Genomic DNA, 20355 nt, shown 5'->3' on the forward strand with positions numbered 1-20355 from the left:
TGGGGACCTGCCGCCTCTCCGTGGGCTGCCAGCTCCGGAGCTTCGCTCTCCATCAGCGCCTCCTGGGACTCTCTTCGAAACCACTACGCTGAGGTCCCCCCAGACAGTGGCCTGAAAATACTGCTCCAAACGACTTTCTTCCCCGCTGTTCCCCTTTTCCTCGGGTACTCTGAGAGGTCTTTTGAGCAGTGGCAATGCTTCGACTGAGAAAAATGTTGTTACTGTTCTCCCGCTGTGCTCCTGGCTTGCCACCACCCCTTCCCCTCCGAATTCACTGCGTGTCCACAGGTCATCTGTAGTCATGGGAAACAGAGAGTGGCTATTTGCCCCAGCACAAAAAAGCCAGGGAGGTTCTGCAGAGTCAGCTAAACTTTCTGCTGGAGAAGCAGGAGAGCGGAGGGAGCGGGGTCTCCTCTCTGCCCGCAGGCACCTCATTCTCTGTAGGGGTAAAGGCACTTGTGTAATTTAATGCCCACAGTGTCTCTCCACCACTGAAAATAACACTGACATACCAACTTAACAACAGAAAACATCAGAGGGGTTCATTTTCCCACTAATTCACCTGAAGAGACAGTTATATGCTGTTTTCCCACAAAGGAAATGTGTTGTTTTAAAAATCATGGCTGACAAATTTGGTGGCCTTCTACGAAGGGGTTACAGCGGCAGTGGATAAGGGAAGAGCAACTGATGTCATCTACCTGGACTTGGGCAAAGCGTTTGACACTGTCCCACACGATATCCTGGTCTCTAAATTGGAGAGACATGGGTTCCACAGATGGACCACTCGGTGGATAAGGAACTGGCTGGACGGTCGCACTCAAAGAGTTGCGGTCAATGGCTCCATGTCCAACTGGAGACCTGTGATGAGAGGTGTTCCTCAGGGGTCAGTGCTGGGACTGGCATTGTATCAGTTTATAAAGGTTTGCTTGGCATGAACAAGGCTTCCAAATTCGACAAATTTTCCATGGCCACACAAGTGGTACATGCTGCATTTTTGGCTGAGACAATGGTGGAACCACCGGATGTCTCGTTGGAAAGACAGAGACTTTGCATATCTTGATTTCTGGCATGGACCAAACAGACATTCTTACAATCAGGATTTAGAACAGACTTTGCCCTTCGCATGAACCTCAAATAGAGCTCGAATAACACTGCAATAGGCTGTAAAAATTGGAGGGTCAATCAGAATTCCAAAATCTTAGCAAAATTGGAGAAGTGAAGTAAACAAAGGCAAAAAAGACAAAATTCAAGATGTTCAGCTACAAAGTATCACACTGATCTAGGGATAATGAAGACAGATCACCTTTTTGGGCATGGCACTTCAAATAGATACGAAGACAAATGCCTTGCTTTCAAACATGTAAAGTCTGAATTACAAGAGGAGAATGATGAACACTCGGCTAGATACCAGTCCTGCAGAAAATGACGCGGAGGTCACACCACAGCACAAGCCTGGCACGAATCGACAGCGTCAAGGAAATACAAAGAGGGACACAGCCTCTGAGACAGGCAAAGTCACCCGCCTATTCTACTTGGCAGTAATACGGCTTTGGCTGGAAACAGGCTGGAAACAGTCCAGAGGAGAGCAAAGATAATAATCAGAGATCCAGAAAACACAACTTATTAACAGAGACTGAAAAAAAAAAGGATAATTTACTTGAAAATGAACAATGAACTGATCTGACGTGAGTCCTCAAGTACTTAAAAGGTCTCCTCCCAGTGCACGTGACAAAATATAAAGGGGTTAAAGCTGTGGCAAGAAAGTTTCTGATTAGATAAGAACAGTACTGAAACACTGGCTATATATAAATTTCTCCCCAGCCCCTTCTCTGCGTGCCTCCAGCACACATTGCAGTTGGCAGCTTAATTTCTTCAGCGTGGAAGCCAGAAAAATCTCTTCACCTCAGGGCTAAGGGGGACCTCCGCCAAGAGAGCTGGACGGTCAGAATTCCTCTGTGTAGAAAAACAATCAGAAGGTATATACGGGCAGGTGAAGCTGCTTCTACACCACGCTTAGTTGATCGCTGCCTCTGAAAGAGCCACGGGCATTGGCGGGGAAGGGAAGCAAAGCCCCGTGACATTGGGGGTATCTGGCAGACCCTGCAGAGTAAGGGGGAAATGGCCCCCAACCCCAACTGCTCGTACTGGACAGACACTAAAGAGTCCAGAGTAAACTGGAGCTAACGAGCGCATATGGAACTTGCACCAGTGTGCACATTTGGAAGCGGTTTGGCACAGAGGGGTCTGAAAAAAGTGGTTGTTTTAGTCTTCGTTCCCTCCTCTGTTGGAAGCAACTGTAGCGCTAGGTTGAGGCTTTAGATAGCAACAGGTCATTCTTTAAAAAAACACCACAACAACCAAACCGCAGTGGAAGTGGATGCAGAGGTCACTCCCAGCTCAACGCTGGTGAACACTACAAAATGTAAGTGAAGGGTGTTGGGTTTCTGTTTCTTAGTACCAATAGGTGTCACCAAATTCTGCATGAAAGTTGCAGAGAAAATGGCTTGAAAATATAAAATTAAAAAGAGAAATAATTATTTTAAAAGGCTGATTTCTTCTTCTTCACGGAAAATTGATCGGCTGTGATTTTACAATTTAGAAAGCCAAGTCATCTGTATCAATAGCATGTCGACAGCGTTAAATAGCGCACCTGTATGCACTGAGCAACGTAGCTCTGTCTTCCTCTTGGCCACCATCCCAGTGTTTTTTTATGTAAAGAGATATTAAATTCACATCCAGAAACTACTTAGTTTTCTAATTACTAGTAGCTTTGGTGACCCACTCTAGGAATCTGCCCCAGCATATGGGCACATAGACTGTCAAGCTCGAAAGTTAATATTTGTGTGAAGTAGCAGGCTAACAGCTCTAGAAATGTTATATTCAAAATGTTTACAATTTTACGCCAACCATGAAGCTCCGTGTGTGAAAGAAAATTAGAAATATGAGTTTCCACAGAAGTAGAAAAACATAGCTACTTTGGTACTGCAGCATCACGGCATTATGAACAAAATTAGTTCCCTTTTGTCTCAGGCGGCGTAAGCCACCACCAGCGTTCAAGTGAAAAGTTGTGTATCAAACCTGAATCCACCCAACTCATTGAGCATGTAGGACTCGACTAACTCCTTGAGTGACTCTTGTGAGGTTATAAAAATTGTACCAGCATCAGCTTTTTATCCTTGATGGTTTGGGGCTTGGTTTTGGTTTTTTGTTTTGTTTGTTTGTTCTGACAGGTTACACGCTGCAGAGTAAAGGTGCTGGTTTACGGAACCTCTACACTAAAATCCCGCCAAAGGCAGGAGAAGATGATTGAATATGCATATCTTCACTCACAAACGGTGTGGTAGCGTAACCATTTTTCACTGAAAAAAGTTCTGAGATTTCCATGGGGCCACGGGTGGATAGCAGTTTGTAAAAGCTATTGTTAGCTCCACTAACAGCCTTCTACGGGCCATAGCTTGTCAAAACAATAAATCAAGACCTTCAATTACACAAACTCACACTGGTTGGAGACTGCTTCTCTCCAGAATAATGCCTTTGCATCAAACATTCCCGCAGCACAGTTCAAAACAGTAGATTATATTCAGGCTTTAAAAAAATAGACAATTTTTTCTGGTTGCGAGAGGTTTTATGAATATGTTTATAGGCAGAAATCAGCCATAAAAGACACAGGCTATAAAGCACTGGGAGCTATAGAACAGAAATCACTGTCCAAACACTTTCTAAACTTCAAAAAATGATCATAAAATTGTAAAAGTACTTGTCAGATTTGAAATGCAGCCTTAGCAAAGACCTGCTTTGCACCAACACGTTGTAAAAAGTATATATAAATACTGAAACTAAGGAGCTGCAGAAAAAGAGAGTATTTCTGAGACTACGTCAAATTCAAAGAAAAGAGCACGCTGACAACAGCTTGCATCATAATGACAATATTAATATGTTAGATACGCAATCCAACAGAAAGTGCCAAGTAATCTTCTAAGCTAACACACATCTGGCTACATTAAGGCCATACGTTACATCCAAGGTTGAGAGACTGTGATGCAAGTGAAGAAAAAAACGTACTGATCACCCAGTTCCATCCCTTGAGCATGTCCAAAATTTTACCAAAAAAGTACTTCCATAACCCGTAAGTGGCCCCTCCTACGGTGAGACCTCAACCCTGTAACCCTTGCCAGCCTCACGCCCAACGTAGCCTCGCCATGGTGCAGTGATTCTACTCCTGTTTTATAAATAGGAAACCGAGTACAGGAGCTAAAATGCCTCGGTAAGAGGTCACAAAGTTGCTTCTACTTCCTTGGCTAGCCCGCTGTTCGCCAAACTATTGTTCTGGTCCTTTGCTAGAATGACATGATTCTTCAGCTTTGTTCCCCTTCAGCGAGGTCTGGAGATGACAGCTCTGCATCAGAAGGCAAACAGGGAACTCCTGGAGAGTAAGGAGTGGTCATATACCAAAACACTATTAACTTTCCCAGATAGGTGTTCGAAGTCTTGGCACCCAGTAAGTAGCACACCACTTCTCTCACGGGTTAGGATTTCCATCTTGAACAGCAACTTCACAGCAATGCTGTTAGGTCTCACCCGCACCTTTCCCTCCCTCCTGTATCGTAAAGGTACACCACCACAAAACTGCTCCGAGGACCTGTGCAGCCCTCTCCTACCCTCACTGATCTGTGCTATATCAATCCTCTTGATTAGTTTGCTGTTTTCCCGAATAGTTTTTCAGTTGAATCGTTGATGTTTTCTTGTCTGGTTAAAAATATGTTGCTGCTGGCATGAATGGACACTGATGCCCCTTTTCAGATCGGGCAAGTGATAACGTGAATTGATGTAATGTAAATGCTGCCAGGAAACGAGGAGCAGTCATCCCCAGCAGGCTCGAGCATATCAAACCTCTGCTTTAAACTTCTACAGAGCTTTTAGTCCCGACAGACTATTAAATCATATAAACTGACACGCTGTATATCACAGCCCATTATAGTAACAAGGTTACCCTATTAGTTTAAGTGGCAATAGCTTGGGTTAGGCAAACTCCTTCAGAGACCAGAACACTTGCACCACGGAAAGAAACAGCCATGCAAGAGCACGCTCTTATGTCCCGAATCTGCATGTCCCATAAGGGCATGCTCCAAACCTCTGCCGTGGCAGAAAAATAAAGCAGCGAGAGGTAATAAGCCGAGGTGACCCCTGACCAAAGGAGGGAAATGCCTCTGGTCCTCCCTGCTTATAGACCAGAAGAAAATTTCCCAAGTCTTCTCAAATTCAGCTGAATGACCACTGACCCTGGGACAAAGACAGTGAGCACCATCATAGAATGATGATTTCACAATTGTCTGACAATTTCCCACAATACATCAGACCACCAATTTGCTCTGTGGTGTTTACACAACGCTGAACGCAGCAGAGGAAAAATCCCTACAGCCAAGTGTGCCGAGCGGCAAGCGTGGCAGCTCGGTTGAGTGCCATATAAAACTTCCGTTTCTCCCGTGGCACATGAAAAAGGGAGATCAACAAAGAGTTCACAGCTTTAGCCTCTGGATGGGAAGGCAATGTTATTAGGGGTGAAGTCCAATTTCCACGCCTCTAAGGACTCAATGTATCCTGAAAATCCGCAACACAGATCTTTCAGAAAAATAGCTACTCTCCAAGGTCCATTTATGGAATAGTCGTTAAACTTTCCTAAACACTACAATGAGCATAGAGCAATAACCAATAATTCACACAGGAGCTTTGACTGAAGATACATTTTATATGGCTATAGCACGGTTCAGTGAAACCTACGGGAAAGTTGGTGTGGCCAGTGACAAACTGCACGGGAACCAAACCGACAGATGTTGTAGATGAATGCAGCCCGATCCAAATGCAGTTATCAATTTGCCAGGTGCCTCCCAGGCTGGTGCTGGTACATCATGGGTACCTGAATCTGACACTGGGCAGGCTGGAAGCTTCTGAGAGTGTTACACGGTCCTAAAGTCATAAACACCAAGCCACATCGTGGTGTGGAGCTACTTGTGGTGAACAACGGCAGAGGGCCCGAGAATGGGTGTGGGGTACCTCAGGAGAAGCTGGGGTCTGCTCACAGTGAAGGGGGGAGATGCTGCCTGAGCTGCACTGCAGGCGTACGAACAATCGACCGTGCCCACGCTCACACCATGAATGGAGGAGGACTCCTAGATTCTTCACAAGAGGGATTCTGAACGGAAAGATCGTGTCCAGGCAGATGGTGACCAAGAGGAGAGTACCTGTCAAACACCCACCATAGTGGAGTACAGGGAAAAAACAAAAAGTGGGGAAAAATTAGTTCCAGAAACACCAGCTGAGCTGGCATAGGAGGTCAGTAAGCTCCGTGCTACTGTCACACCAAAAGCCTTCCTGGCAACCCTTCAGCTTGTTGTGCCAACGGCAAACACTGCTGACGGCTGCCGCAGCAGTATTGTGAACACGTGCGGCTGGAAAGCACACGTATCGTTCAGATAACACAGTGACTGCTCCTAGGTCTTCTGTAGTTTGATCTGCTTTTATGTACATTATATCTTAGGCTAATGCGACCTTTTCTGGTTAACACACACACTGATTTGGCATTTTAAGCGAGGGGAAAAAGCTCATCAGCACAGTTTTTGCATCACGTACCCATTATTTGCTGGTGTTTTACTAAAAACTCGGGCAATTTTCCAGTTCATTAGGGATCAGCTCAGATCTGATGCTGCTGGCAAGAAATAAAGATATTAGGATACCAATAGTAAAATATTTAACCTAAATAAAAAAAAAAATCCCTACTGCTTACAAAATAGTAGCATAATAATTATGGTGCTGGCTGAGGCCATTTCTAGTTTTAGTGTATTTGCACTTAAAGGAAAACTGTTCTGTCTCTTTAATTCTATAGAAGCTGTCTTGGTCAATTAAGTTACTGATATCTAAAGTGGTTTGTGACGTTTACCATACCCGTTGTACGCAAGGTATTAAAAACTCACGGTGTCAACAGAGAAGGCCCGAGGAGAAAAGCAGCACTGGCTTTGAGTTAGAAAATAATTCCTCCTTTAAGCAAGATTCATACTGATTATTCAGAACACTTCCGCACCCTCGCCACCCTGGGCAGAGGGTGCTTCTGAGCAGAGCTGTTGTCCGAGCTCGGCCAGCCCTCGGTCCTGCTGCCAGCGGGGGGGAGGGACAGGGTGGCTCCCCCTGCACCGCTGCTTTCCTGCTGCATCGCCCCGGTGCGCGTCCCGGGACGGGGAAAACAAGGATCTGTCTAAGAACTGGGAAGGAAGCCTTTCCACCTTCCTGGGGAGAAGACTGCTCAGACTGCAAGAGATTTATAGGTCGCGTTGTCCTGTAGGTTGTTCTTCATGAAGCTCTTTATCTGTCCAGGCAGGGCAAGGCGGGTGCCGGCCGCCGCCGCGCCGATCGTCACAGCAGCTCGCGCAGAACCGCCACAGCTGTTCTGCACCGCGCAAAGCCTCCTCTGCTCCAGGAAGTCTCCTCCGAGCGCCGTCTCTCCAGGCCTCTCCTGTCCTCCAGCGGCGCATGCGTCAACCCCAATATGCCAAACGGCCGGTAAGCGAGCCCCTGGCTACGCTGCCAATAGAGAAGTTCTACTTACACACAAACTTTGACTGCTGAACCAAACCATATCATGTGCCAGGCGACTTTCAGGAAGCGGCAAGAAATTACAGCGGCTCAGAGGACCGGGAAGACTCGTGGAAGAGCAATGGAGCAACTCCGGAGCCTTAAGTGATTGCACGGGCTGCAACTGCGTTGTGGAGCGGTCGCACTGGCAGCTGATGGAAAGCACTTCATCAGCACTTACACCAATGCAAGATGAAGAGTGATGGGCCTAGATGGAGGTAAGTAAAAGGGAACAAGCAGAATAATGAAAATAAGCCCACCGAATGGCCCAATTACCTACTTCTCCCTACACAGAGCCGGTCATTCCCTGGATATAAGGGTCAATTTCTGCATGAATCAGATCCATTACTTCAAAATAGTGCAGAGTCTGGGCCAGAGACACAGGTTGTCCGTTGCTATTGCTTCCAGGTTTTGTTTCAGGGCGAGGAAAATGCCGAATCTTTAAACTGCCAAAACCTGCAGCGTGGACGTTCAGCCAGGGCCACAGACGGCACCAGCGCCAGCCCTGCCGGGATGCAGGATGCGCCCCGGGACAGACCCGGAGACGCGGCCACGCTGAACCACCTCTGTCTGGCTGTCCTCTCCCTGCTCACGTGGATCAATCCTAGCTGATACTTGCACGAGAATAACTAAAAGAAAAGGGAAATGGATGTACCTTTGTGAAAAGCAGATCATTCCTGTGAATGAGCTGATCTATACAACGCTGCGATCAGAGAATGCCTTATCACAAATTATTTACAAATCAGCTGACACTGTTCAGGTTTGACAGCCCTGTGTTTAAGTTACAGCAATACATATACAGTAGCAATATCATCAGTCATAAACAAAGCATCCACCGGTGGAATGCGGACTCAGCTATTGCATCAATCTCCAGCAAAGAAAACATTAAACTCCGGTCTGCTGAGGAAGAGCTCTGTGGAATAAACAGAGTAACTGTACTCCCATTCGCTCCTTGCCCAATGCCAATACTTTCATTTAAACACAAGTACGTGCCTGTTTCTTTTATGCACAACCACAGGGCCAGAAAATATAGGGGAAGGTGTGTGTCTCCAGGCACAGCTTGCGAATTCTGCAACTTGTTGGACGGGGCTTGGAGCGACCTGGGCTGGTGGGAGGTGTCCCTGCCCGGGGCCGGGGGAGAATGAGATGAGCTTTACAGTCCCTTCCAACCCAAACCATCCTACGGTTCTACGATTGCTGCCCTGATCTCTTCCCTAGTTTTGAGGCTTTATAAGCCTGTATAGATGCTCTTTGCTTCTCCTACCGTTCAGTAGTACAAAGTGGCCTACGTGGAAATTTCTAGGCTTGGATTCCTCTGCGACAGTTGCCTTCTTTGCTTGCTCTGCGTCGTGTTCCCACTCTCCCCTTTATTGCTACTTACTCAAAGGGGTCGCTGGGATCAGCTCGCTGGAGCTCTGGAGGAATCGGGATTCTTTTGTAGTACATTTCCCAGTCAAAAGCTCCTCGCATGGCATCCCCCGCCTGTGCCTCGTAGCCAAAGTGATTGTGGTCAATGACATCGATCATAGGACACACGATGGTTTTGTGGTTTAGTGCAATCTGGTCTGAAAAATGAAAGTAGAAAATAGGAAACGGCACGTCTAGTCAAGCCATCTATCATATTACTGCAAAGTGAATCCCACAGGTTTTCTGATGTTTGAAGATTGCTTGCTTTGTTCCCTATGGCCCCCAAATCATTTCATTTTTCAAATCTGTATCAAACCTTTATCTAAAGTGGACTTAATGCAGTTGGGCAATGATTAGAAGCATTTACAGTTCTTTAAAGGGAGGCATATCCCTGTGAGACCCACAGGAGTCCAGCCGTCTTTATCTCTGTCACTTTGCTACTCTGAGCTGTCCCCAATCTGTCAGCTACGGAACGAGCCAGCAAGCAAAATGTAAAAACACTCCTTCAGCTGCGGGGAGTGTGTATGGCAAGCTCCGGCGAGAGAGATTTGTGTTCCTAAATGTGAATCTCAGCCCTCGCAACCCTTCAGCCGCTGTTCCCGCGGCTCTGGTGTGCATCAGCTTTGAGATCAAACCTTACAAATTAAAGGCAAACTCCAACACAAAGAACAAAACAGGGCTTGCGCCCTTTTTTTGTACCAATCTTTGAGATATAAAGAAGGCCCCACAGTATTATTCTTCCTCACCTGTTTTCTAAAGAAAGGAGTTTCTTTTTGCTTGAAAACAAAAATAATTAGAACTGTGAGACTAAATCAAATTCCCATCTCTAGTATAATGGCAGGGTGGGCCTGAGTCTGCTTTGGCGAATCCCATTGCTCAGGCCCATAGAGCTCCTCAGAAAAGAAAGAAAAGCCAAGAAGATATTCCAAATCCGAGAACTAGGCAGAAGAATAATGGTTTGAAATGAGGAAGTACGGGGAAAATTTGTAGCTGCGTTGGCATGAAAGCACAGTAGAAGAACTATTAATAATACAGATGCTGCTTCCAAGCTTCTGAAGGATTGAAATTAAGAAAAAAGATTGTTTTAGCAAAACATCTGTAATTTTCATATTTATTCTCAGTTGTTGCTTAGAGACTGTCCAAATGGGGGAACAATGCTGACCGCTAGTGAGAGATTCAGTAGATTTTTACATCCTTATCCTTTAATAGTGAAATAAATTTAAAGCACAGGCTCTCACAAAATTCTAGGAAACTCGTATCAGACTTAATGGCTGCATTACTGTTGTTATTGCCAAATATAATTACATTCACTGGTATTCTGTGTAGTGTTATCTGTAATCATTATGTAAAGTCATTTTTACATAATCTCTTTCCTGTGATGGCCCCGCTAATAGTTATAGGGCTTATAATAATCTGTCTCTGATCCCCCCTTCTAAACTGATTGGAGGAGAGAAACTAAATGGGATTGATTTGGCTGGAGCAGGTCAAAGGTAGACTCATAATACATTAGCATCCTTCTCTTGATCTTTAAAAGCCGCTGCCTTTAAATAGACTGAAGGATTGGAAATCTCCAGGTCACATGCGGAGGCAGCCAGGGAGAAAATTATTTGAGCAATGCTCAGACTCACCCCCAGTTTTCATTTCTACAACTCTGCAAGAATTTTGCAAGTAAGATGATGCTTGCCTGCCTGTTCTTGTCTGCACCCGCAGAACTTCTCAGCCCCAAAACTGTTTTAGAGATGAGGAGGAAACACAGGAAGACCCTGACTTTGGAAGAAACCAGGGTGTTTGTAGTTGTGTATACCAAAAGGCAGAGTAATCAAACTTGCAGCCTCAATGCCTAAAATAACGTAGTTTCATACATACTTCTCAGGCTTAAATGTAGCCCCAACATAAATTTAGGAAACCGGAAAACGGGCTGCAGGGCTAGCTTACATTTCACACGAGAGCTAGCGTCATGGCTTTACGGATGTGAAGACGCTGCTGCCTTTGCCAGCCTCTGCTCGTTATCCCACCGGCTCCTACCGCAAGAGTCTGAAAGGCACAGCTGAAACGCTCTACGGTTTCTTTCCCATTGCCTTTACTCATCATCCTCTCAGAAATTCCCACTGGTCTGAAATTTCCGTGCATTATTTCAATGAACACACGCTGCAGATAGAGGGAAGCACAGACAGATAAGCACCGCTGTACATGTAAAAATCTTGCAGATTTGAGAGAAAGCATGGGATCAAGAGGGAGCATTGCTCAGAGCTTTCTCCCTAGCAATTTTAAGCAATATATACAAACATATTTGAATTTAGCACTTTTACCAGCAAGCAGAATGTGCACATATGATAATAAACAGAAGTTTTCAATATTGGATAAATCACCGTCTCAAAAACATAGATTTTATGTTTGAGAGAAAGATACATCCCGTTAATTTCAAGTGCTTGTTTCCAATTGGCCTGGTTAAAGTAACAATTCCAGGTTGCAAATACTCTTATTTTCCTGCTTAAATCCTACTTACAGATGGTGAAAACATTTGAGTGGCTCAGCAAATTATCTCTTGTTATCCAAGTTGTCGTAAGTACTTGTACTCTCAGTCTCCCCACCGGCAAGCAAAGCATGACACAACTGCTGTGGAGATGGACAGCTATAGCTAGCAGGCGTCTTCATAACTTGCTAAGCATGATCTAATCATGACAGAGTTTTAAGTCTTGGTCAGGAAAAAGGTCTGTCTCGAGAAACCTCGTTCCGGTAGCCTACCGCACGACTGATCTCTCGCCCACGTGCCCCTCGCTGCTCTGCAGCAGCAGCAGGAAAGCTGTGCCGGCATCTTTCAGCCGGTTTCCTACCTGCAATACCCGGGACTGCCCAGGACGCCGGACTGGACCAGAGCCCAGGCCACATCCTCCCTTCCGCTGCGGCGGGGGAACAAACGGCTGCGTTTGGCAGCGTTTGTACATGACTACAGCTGCCCGCTCCGCCAACCTCGGGCAAAACTCGCCGGCATCTCGGAGTGGCTTGTCTCAGTTTAGAAACCCAAAGCTTAAAGAAAATAAAGCAAAGCCATTTTGCACCCGTTTTCAAGAAAACCAAAGAAAGGACTGTACCTGAAAACAGCTGTGGCTCAGCTCCGCAGAGCTATTTAGATACCCAACAGCACTGAAATAACTCACTCTGCCTTTGTCTGCAAAGTGAGAGTCAGTTCTGAAAATATAAGTTAGATACCTACAAAACCCTGAGAACTGCCTTTCTGTGATTGCTTTTGGTTTTCTCACCACCTCCCCGTCCCCTGACTTTCAAGGTCGCAAAACCCGGTTTGGGGGAGCGGAAGGGGCGGCCGCGCTCAGCGGGGGCTGGCAGCCTTCCCCCCGGGCAGGGCTGCCCTGCGCTGGGCGAGCGCTTGTCACTGCAGGCGGCACACTCAACCAGAGCTAAAACAGGGCGGCTTCCATAAATACCCAACATACCCTCTGTTGCGGTTTCCTTGAATGACATTGTCACGTGCAGTGCTGAGCGAATCAGCAGATAGATCTTTAGATAAACATTTGCAAAAATACATTAACTTTACTACTGTCAGTAGCCGGGCGTCATCTGATTGCAGTATAGCAAATATTTACCACCTAATGGTTATGAGAAAGTTTTCTCATCACTTTAAAAAACAAGGCATCCTTAAATATATTTGCTGCGTGTTCATTCTCTGTTCTTCTTCATGTAATGCTCTACTTTTTCTCTCAAAGTAAAGCCTATTGATTCTGGGCTCCAGTATTTTCTCAAGATTAATTTCCAGGTCCTCTGGCTGGTTAGCTATGGCTATTTCTACTACATGTAGAACGAGAAAGATCTCATTCCATCTGAGAACTAAGGAGAACTGGGACTCGGTCCCTGATGAAGTCTCTCTCATCCTTCCAGTTTTCTGGCTGGTGGCTGAGGACTGTGATCATCACTCCAATACCCAACTGCAACCTAACTGCAATTATGGATCCTTTGTGACCACTCTCTTTATTTTTCAGTTTTTATAGGGTGAAGCCCAGCTAGATGTACCTTCATTTCAGACAAGAAAACAAGAAAAGGAATCAGTTTTGCAACTTGCAATTTTCCCATGTCTAAGCTAGCAAAATAGAAGGCTTATGTCTCGTGGGCAGTAACTTAGCAAAAGATTTCAGAGGGCAAGAATGAGAATCTTCTTGAGACTTTTTTCATTAGTGGCAATGTATTACGCGCAGTGGGGCAAAATCAGAAAGCAGAGGGAAAGTGGCTGTATGTATATGTAGAGTACTCTATGTAGAGTGTTTAACAGCTGCTTGTTGGGGCTGCTTGTGGAAGGCTTGTTGAAACTTTTATTTCCCTCTGCTCCTTCATGCCATTTGGGTTTTACATGAAGGCACAGAGGTCATTTTTAAAAATGCTGATGTTGTAATTAAGGGCAAAGTGGTAACAAGGGGAAAGACTGTATGTGTAATTTGAAATGGAAGGTAGGAAGCATATAAATTTGGAATTTTGTCCATTATCTTGTTACTCCTCTGAAGAGTAACTAGTTACTAGTATTTCTACTGGGTTTTTTTTTTTTTTTTGGTCTCAAGTGATAGTTCATTAGCAGAACAGCATCTCGCCTTGGCTGCAAATGCTTTATCAGCTTATTCTGTGGCCAAACAGTCCTAGTAACAAAATTCAAGAAACAATACCCATTAATCGGTGAAACCTTACCCTGTCGTGGACTTACGACATACTCTTTTAATTAATACAAATTTCTTTAATAGCAAACTGAGGAATGTTCTTTGGTTTTGCCAGCCAAAATGCCCTCACTTTGCCAAGCATACGCACTTTGCACGTAGTCAGGTGTGTGGAAAAGGGGGACATCATTTCCTGGAGTGAAATCCGAGACTACAACAATTGATTCTTCCCCTTCCTTTGACTAATGGAGCTTTGCCAGCTGCAGCTGGAATCCAGCAAAGCCGTCAATAGCAAATCATTCTTTCTGAGCTTCCTATTGTGGATGCAGTTGTTACTGGATTTAACTCTGAGGTCTTGGATACATTTACAGCAAAAGCTCTTTTAATGGAATGTGAAAGACTAGGGAGGAGTACAATAACTGCATAACAAAAGTTTTCAGGTGTATAGTAAGGGCATAGCATAATACTAGATTTAGCAGTGTCTTCAGTGGTAGCAATCATAAAATAAATTGTAACTCTAATAATAGGCAAAAGTGATACTTCAAAATTTTACCAGTTCTTTAGTCGCAAGAACAGTAAAATGGAGCTGCTGGCATTTCTCTGAGTCCTCTCTCATCCTGACTCTTCAGACACTGCAGCACAGCTCCAAACCCTTCTACAGAGTGCGTGTCCTGCTTGTTGGGGGACATGGCTTCGAATGCTTAGGCTATGCTGTATGCTCTGATTTCGACGGCTGAGGAACGCTCAGACACTTACTAAGCAAGGGCGGCAGCCAATTCACGTTGACTTCGCAATGGGAATCCAGAAATGTCAAGACTTCTCCTCTAGCCAGCGAGGCTCCTAGCAGTCTGGTCCGAATGAGCCCTTCGCGTTTCTTGGTACGTACAATCCTCACTTTGGCAAAACGGACCATGTATTCCTCCAGCTTCTCTTTTAAATGTTCTAGAAAGAAGGGCAAAAAAAGCGTCAGTGGTGCCAGGCCTGGAGGAGCCAACAGAAGGACAGGTTGGCATACAACCTGCAAGCAGCTTATCTACTTCCATCTCCTGTCACTTCAAGTCCTCCAAAATCTGCCGCAGATCCTCTCTGAGGTGGTTCAGAAAGTGCAAATGCTCTCTGTTTTATCACACGGAGGAAGACACTGACACTCTGGACCTTTTACTGCAGTTGCTGCTGGCAACCTGCCATCCGCGAAATAATCATGGCCAAAACAACTGCAGGGTATTCATCCATCCTCTGGCTCCTGCAGCCCAAGGCCAGATAAACATTCTGGCGTGCCGCTTTATAAACAGTGGCCTTTCCAAGGGGGTTTCCTATATCAACTCATTATGGAGAACTATGCGTGGAAAGCAATTTTTAAAAGTAAGCGTTAATCTACCATCATTAGATGGTTCTTGCAATGGGAAGGGAAACAGACATGAAGGAAGATCTTAATAGTTGGACACCAGCGTGAAGCAAACGGACAGCTGATTTCCTAATAAAATTAAGCTGCAGATATAGAGCAGTTCATAGATTCTCTTATCTGCATAACCTGGCTCTCTCTGTATCAGAAAACAGCACCTTTGGGAACTTTTTTTCTTCTGACTAGAAACACATACTAAGAATCATAAAAAAACAACAACAACAACAAGCACCCTGTAGTTTTGCATGTCCCTAAAACCAGCTACAACAGAAATACTGATCTTTTGTCTTTGGTATAACAGCACAGCTTGTCAGACTCATTACTTTGGAAAAATCTGATAATTTCATTTGGCAGGGAAAGAGAGAGAGAGAGAGAGAGAAGCTTAGTCTCCAATAATTAAAACTGGTGATAAGCCACATTTAGCGATGCTTGGTGTTGCAAGCTAAGTCTCACTGAAAGAGCTTTGCCAAGTCGATTGCTTCCTCTACCAGCCTGTAATTCCTTGGACTTGTGTGGTCAGTACAAGCCTCGGTCCAGACCTTGCGTCGTGACAGACTGCAAGAGGTTTGCCACAGACTACCGGGAAGGACTACAGTTCTGCAGTGCTCTGGAGTGTATAATGCCGACACACAGACTAAAGACAACGAGGAAACAGGTCGCAGTGCAGAGAATGGAGGGTCTGGCCTTAAAACGAAATCAAGCTCCACTGAAGCAGAGCCTCCTGCACACGCTCCTTCCCTTCCTAGCCCACCAACACACACGCCTTTCCTAATCTACCTGCAGACTAGGAAGGAGTAGAAACGGTGGTACGCAGTTATAGGTATGTAGTGAGAAGGTACTGCATGGGATGCTCCTCTGTGCTGAGCAATCCTGATGTATGCTGACACCGAAGAGGGAGAGGCCTGAGACTGGGGAACGTCAGCCTGCAAGGGTCACAGAGAGGGTTGGGGGTTTGGGACGGAGAAACCGGGCGCTTTGGAGACCTGCTGAGGCAAAAGAGTGGTTTGTGCTCATAGCACTACCCAGGAGAAGTATGAGATCAAGTGACGAAGGCCAAGTCTGAGACAAAAAAAAAATACAGACAGACATTCAGATAAACATTGCATGTTTTTGTCTTCTACTCTGTGGGTGATGGCAGAATACCCGGGTTTGAATTCTGAAATAAGAGTAAAAGAATTATCCCCTTTTTCATCCCATTTTGCTACTTATGCACTCGATTAAAAACCCAACACAAGCCCCCGACAGTCACAATGACAAGAGGTGTATTGTGTCTTTGAATGATGATCTTTGTAAGACCAACCACAGGCAGGGCACAAGGGCGCTGTGCCACTCGGACTCATTTTAGGCACCAGCTACAACTCAGCATCGTGACTGAGCCGAGGTTAAATCAAGCTTCAGATCATTTTGTGCCCACGTGCCAGACTGTCTAAAGTGTATATTTATCAAACTGTTTCCCTGTTTTTATGAGCTCCATTGAGGCTATTCCCATAAGCGCAGGAGTATAGAAGAAGGGAAACAGACCTTAAAAACAAAGCTCCAAAGACCTTGCAGGTAATATAAGAAAGCCTGTTAGGGCTGCCAATCTGGATTTTTTTTCTATGTTGTAAATTGTATCATCTTATAGCCATGAAAAATGAACCAGTTATCAAAGTGACAGGATATTACATATTCCCAAAGTAAATCAAACCTCATCTGTTAGGTACTATAGCTTCTGTTAGTCCTCAGACACTGTGGAAGGTCATCAAACCTCTTCCCCTCTGATCTCTTCCACCCACAAGTCTTAAGTTTGTACTGAGTAGCGCACAGGAACCCTGCAGTAAGAGCAAGACCACATTGCTGCACACTGTACAGACAACTAATAAGGTGATTTAGGTGACTCAGACTGAACACAGCTCTCCATCTACACCAGCAAGCATTCAACACCTCAGCTATAGTGCAAGTCCTCCATCTCCACCTGTCTCTCCTCAGAGGTGGGTTCACTGATGAGACTCCGGCTGAGCCGAGCTCTGAATTACACAGCTCTGAATTTGGCTATGTGCTTTACTACTCCCTGTGACCTAGTTTTAGGCAATTTCCATCTTTGTATGTGAAGGCAACTACCAAGGAAGCACATCATCTCTCTGATGGAGAGAAGCAGGAGCCTTACTTGGACAGCCGGAGTTGTTCGTGGCGTTGGTAGCCTCTCTGTTGCCTGCGCAGAAATTCAAGGCACACCCGAATTGGAGCGTCACTAGTTGGGTGTCACAGTGGCTAAGGTAAGGCCCTTGCCACAGACAGTTTGAATATGGCCACCGCTGATGTTTAAATAAACTAATACAAATGCCCTCTTTTCATGCGTTCTGATTGTTATCGCTTGTCTTGGGCCAAATAAGTTCAGTCTTATACAAAGGACTTAATTTCATTCCTTTCAAATCTTGCAACGAGCAAATTCTGACAGCTGAGTTCCTATCTCTTCAGGAAAACACTTCAGGGAGAGATGATGTAAACGATCATATTACGATACATTCTTCTCTGTTCTTGTATCAATTGCTAAATAACAAAGGAGCTGAATAATATAATTTGATTGTCATCAGTTGTATTGGAGCTTGAACTCCGTGAAATCAATGGTAGTTCATACTGTTCTTTCATTGCTTTAGGTTCCTTGCAAACCTAGGAAAAAAGGTCTCTCGAATTTTAAATATTTTAATTTTTTTTTGGCCAGAATAATACCAGAAATTCTGTGGAACAAACAAGAATTCTCTATACCACCTTCCTCCTCTCTCAGATAGCTCTTCACACATTTCAGACAGCGTGTCATCTGATTTCTGAAGAACTGCATTAAAACATCCAGCACATCATTTTGATGCCAGAATCACATACCCTAAAATTTTTTTCATCTACTCAATTAGTCCCATGATTGAATATTTTTTTTTATTTTCTCCTTGTCGCTCAAAGAACAACTTGCAAAAAAAAGCAGAAGTATACAAACATAATTTGCACCTCTTGTTCACACAAAATTCTAAATCCATCCTCATTTAGACATATCTGGAAGTAATCAGGAAGAAAACAAAACTATTAAAGTATTAAATGTTAATTTTATAGAGCTTAGTTAGACAAGTGGCGTAAAAAGATCAGGTCTACGTACAAATCAAAGTATATGGATTACTAGAGATACATAAGTTATCCAGATCTGTTAAAACAGCCACGTTAGTGATAATCCTAATCAGAAGTCATGACGTAGTCAAACGGATGCCAGCGACAATCCCTACCCTATCTTTAGTTTTGAGATTTGGCCAAGAAGACAGCTTGGGAATTTATTTGGGAAAAATTCTCAATAACTACAAAACCATCATGAAGTATTTAAGTTCAATGACCAACTCGAATATGGTTGTGAGAATGAAAATATCTTAAAGTGAAGGAAAAAATCCCTTTTGGATCCATAAGCAATGATTTTTTTAACTTAAATCAATATGATAGTGGTCTCGTATTGTATTTCCCCCTGCAATGTCTTGTGGCACTGTCTGTTTCAAACCTCACCAATCTCTAAAAGCATAAACAAACGCAGAGTAACAGCCAGAGACAGTAGAACAGTAGTAGTTTTGAAGAAAACGGTAGTATTTTCTACCATTTATAAAAGTAGTAAAAACGTATCTTTCACGTTGAACCGCTCCTGAAAGCCAGCCCGGCACTACTCAATATACTCAATATACTCTCACAGGTGAGACTCCTTAAAGCCGAGGGGCAATTCTGCGGGAGCCGCGGGCAGCAGCAGGCTTTGCAGGCTGTGCGCCGGGCCTGGGCCAGGCCGGGCCGCGAGGACACAGATGCTCTCACAAAGGCAGTACCCGCGACTCTCACAGCTCACGTGTTGCTCGGAACAGGCTAGACGAGACTTTGGAATCCTCCGCGGGGGATAATTTGGATTAACGAATGATCTAGGTGTTTGTGATTGCTAACAAATTTCGGGGTTTTTTTAACCTTATCTTTTCCCCCCAATACACCCTTTTTCACAGAACTCCATAAATTTCCTTCACAGAAGAGAAAACCAAACGATGCTCTATTTCCTATAGTACAACTGCATTTTCTCACAGGTCCCTATCATTGTGTTGCTAATATTATCTCCAGAAGAAGCGTCACACAAAAAACCTATACATTACACCATACATTTAGAAGCAAGTAATGTCAAGTGCCATATAAACACACATCAATCAACGTCAGAGCAAAACTCTAACTTTAAAGAAATTATCTGAAAGAAATTGCAATGTGGCGTGTAAAATAGAAAGCAACCTGTAATTAAAAGGCCTTTAAATGTCCAGGGGACAACGCACTCTGCCCATTTATTACCAAAGGAAACAATTGAAGCGAGCTTGCCATGACAATAGACCAGGGAGGTAGGATGGTTTCATTTATATGCTGTATTATTACATAAATTTCCCTTTCAGAGCTAGGCACCAGAGAGAAGCCAGTATTTTAAATTCTACAGCGAGCTATAAATGGTGCACTTTAGATAGAAAGAAGCCAAAGCCCCTGTCACTAGAAACGGGGAGTAAATGTCTAATTTGTAATTTAAAAGAAAATACATCTTTCTTTTCTGCACAGTGTTGATCAAATGAACCCATGAATCATATGTTTGACACATGCCAGGCACCTGCCAGGGCAGGAGTTGGCACAGGCGGTGACAAGCGGAGAGTACCGCACGGGCAGGAGGTTTGCAGGCTGTCACTGCTGTGACAAGTGATGGCAAAGGGAAGCATTGTGCCTCTTCCAGCGATAGCCTGTAAACAAACCCCCCGTTGTAATTGCTTTGTGTGGGCCTTCCCTGCCTTCATTTGAAGCCTGGAGAAGTTTTTCTACAAGACTAGCAGAGACGCGATTGCCTGGTCATAATAAGTAAAGATCTACTCAAGCGGAGCACCCAGTTACTTAATTTGGTGCCCAGAAATAAATTGGAAATCAAGGTTCTGCCTTTGTCAGGAAAAAAAAATAATCATAGCAGTAAAAAGCAGCACTGCAATCCTTCTCTCCTGTTGGGACGCATACAGGGACTATTTCGTTATCACACTGGTACCCCGTGGCAACGCGTGCTACGTGACAGGCAACGTTCTCCGAGGTTATTGAGAAGGTGTTCAGAGAGGCTTAAGAGATGGTGTGAAAGCTGGAGCTGGTCTTGAGGACTTGCTTGACTGCAGCACGGACCGTGAAAGGGGAAGGGAAATGCAAAGAAAATGGAGGTCTTTGTGAAGGCCGTGCTCTGGGCAGCCGGGCAGGGCCACCCCACAGCCGAGCCCC

General features: G+C 44.7%; 1 protein-coding gene across 1 annotated transcript in view; it reads right to left on the reverse strand.

Annotated features, from left to right (window-relative positions):
- The window catches only part of GALNTL6 (polypeptide N-acetylgalactosaminyltransferase like 6), a gene marked incomplete at both ends in the record, with an annotated part of 489559 nt that overhangs the window by 65631 nt on the left and 403573 nt on the right, over positions 1-20355 (reverse strand). Inside the window, 2 exons of the mRNA XM_082482361.1 lie at positions 9005-9188; positions 14442-14627. Of these exons, the coding sequence (XP_082338487.1) occupies positions 9005-9188; positions 14442-14627 (370 nt within the window). The remainder of the gene's footprint in view (positions 1-9004; positions 9189-14441; positions 14628-20355) is intronic.

Source organism: Vanellus vanellus (assembly GCF_965231255.1).
Source record: "Vanellus vanellus genome assembly, chromosome: 4".
In the NCBI taxonomy this organism is placed as follows: Eukaryota; Metazoa; Chordata; class Aves; order Charadriiformes; family Charadriidae; genus Vanellus; species Vanellus vanellus.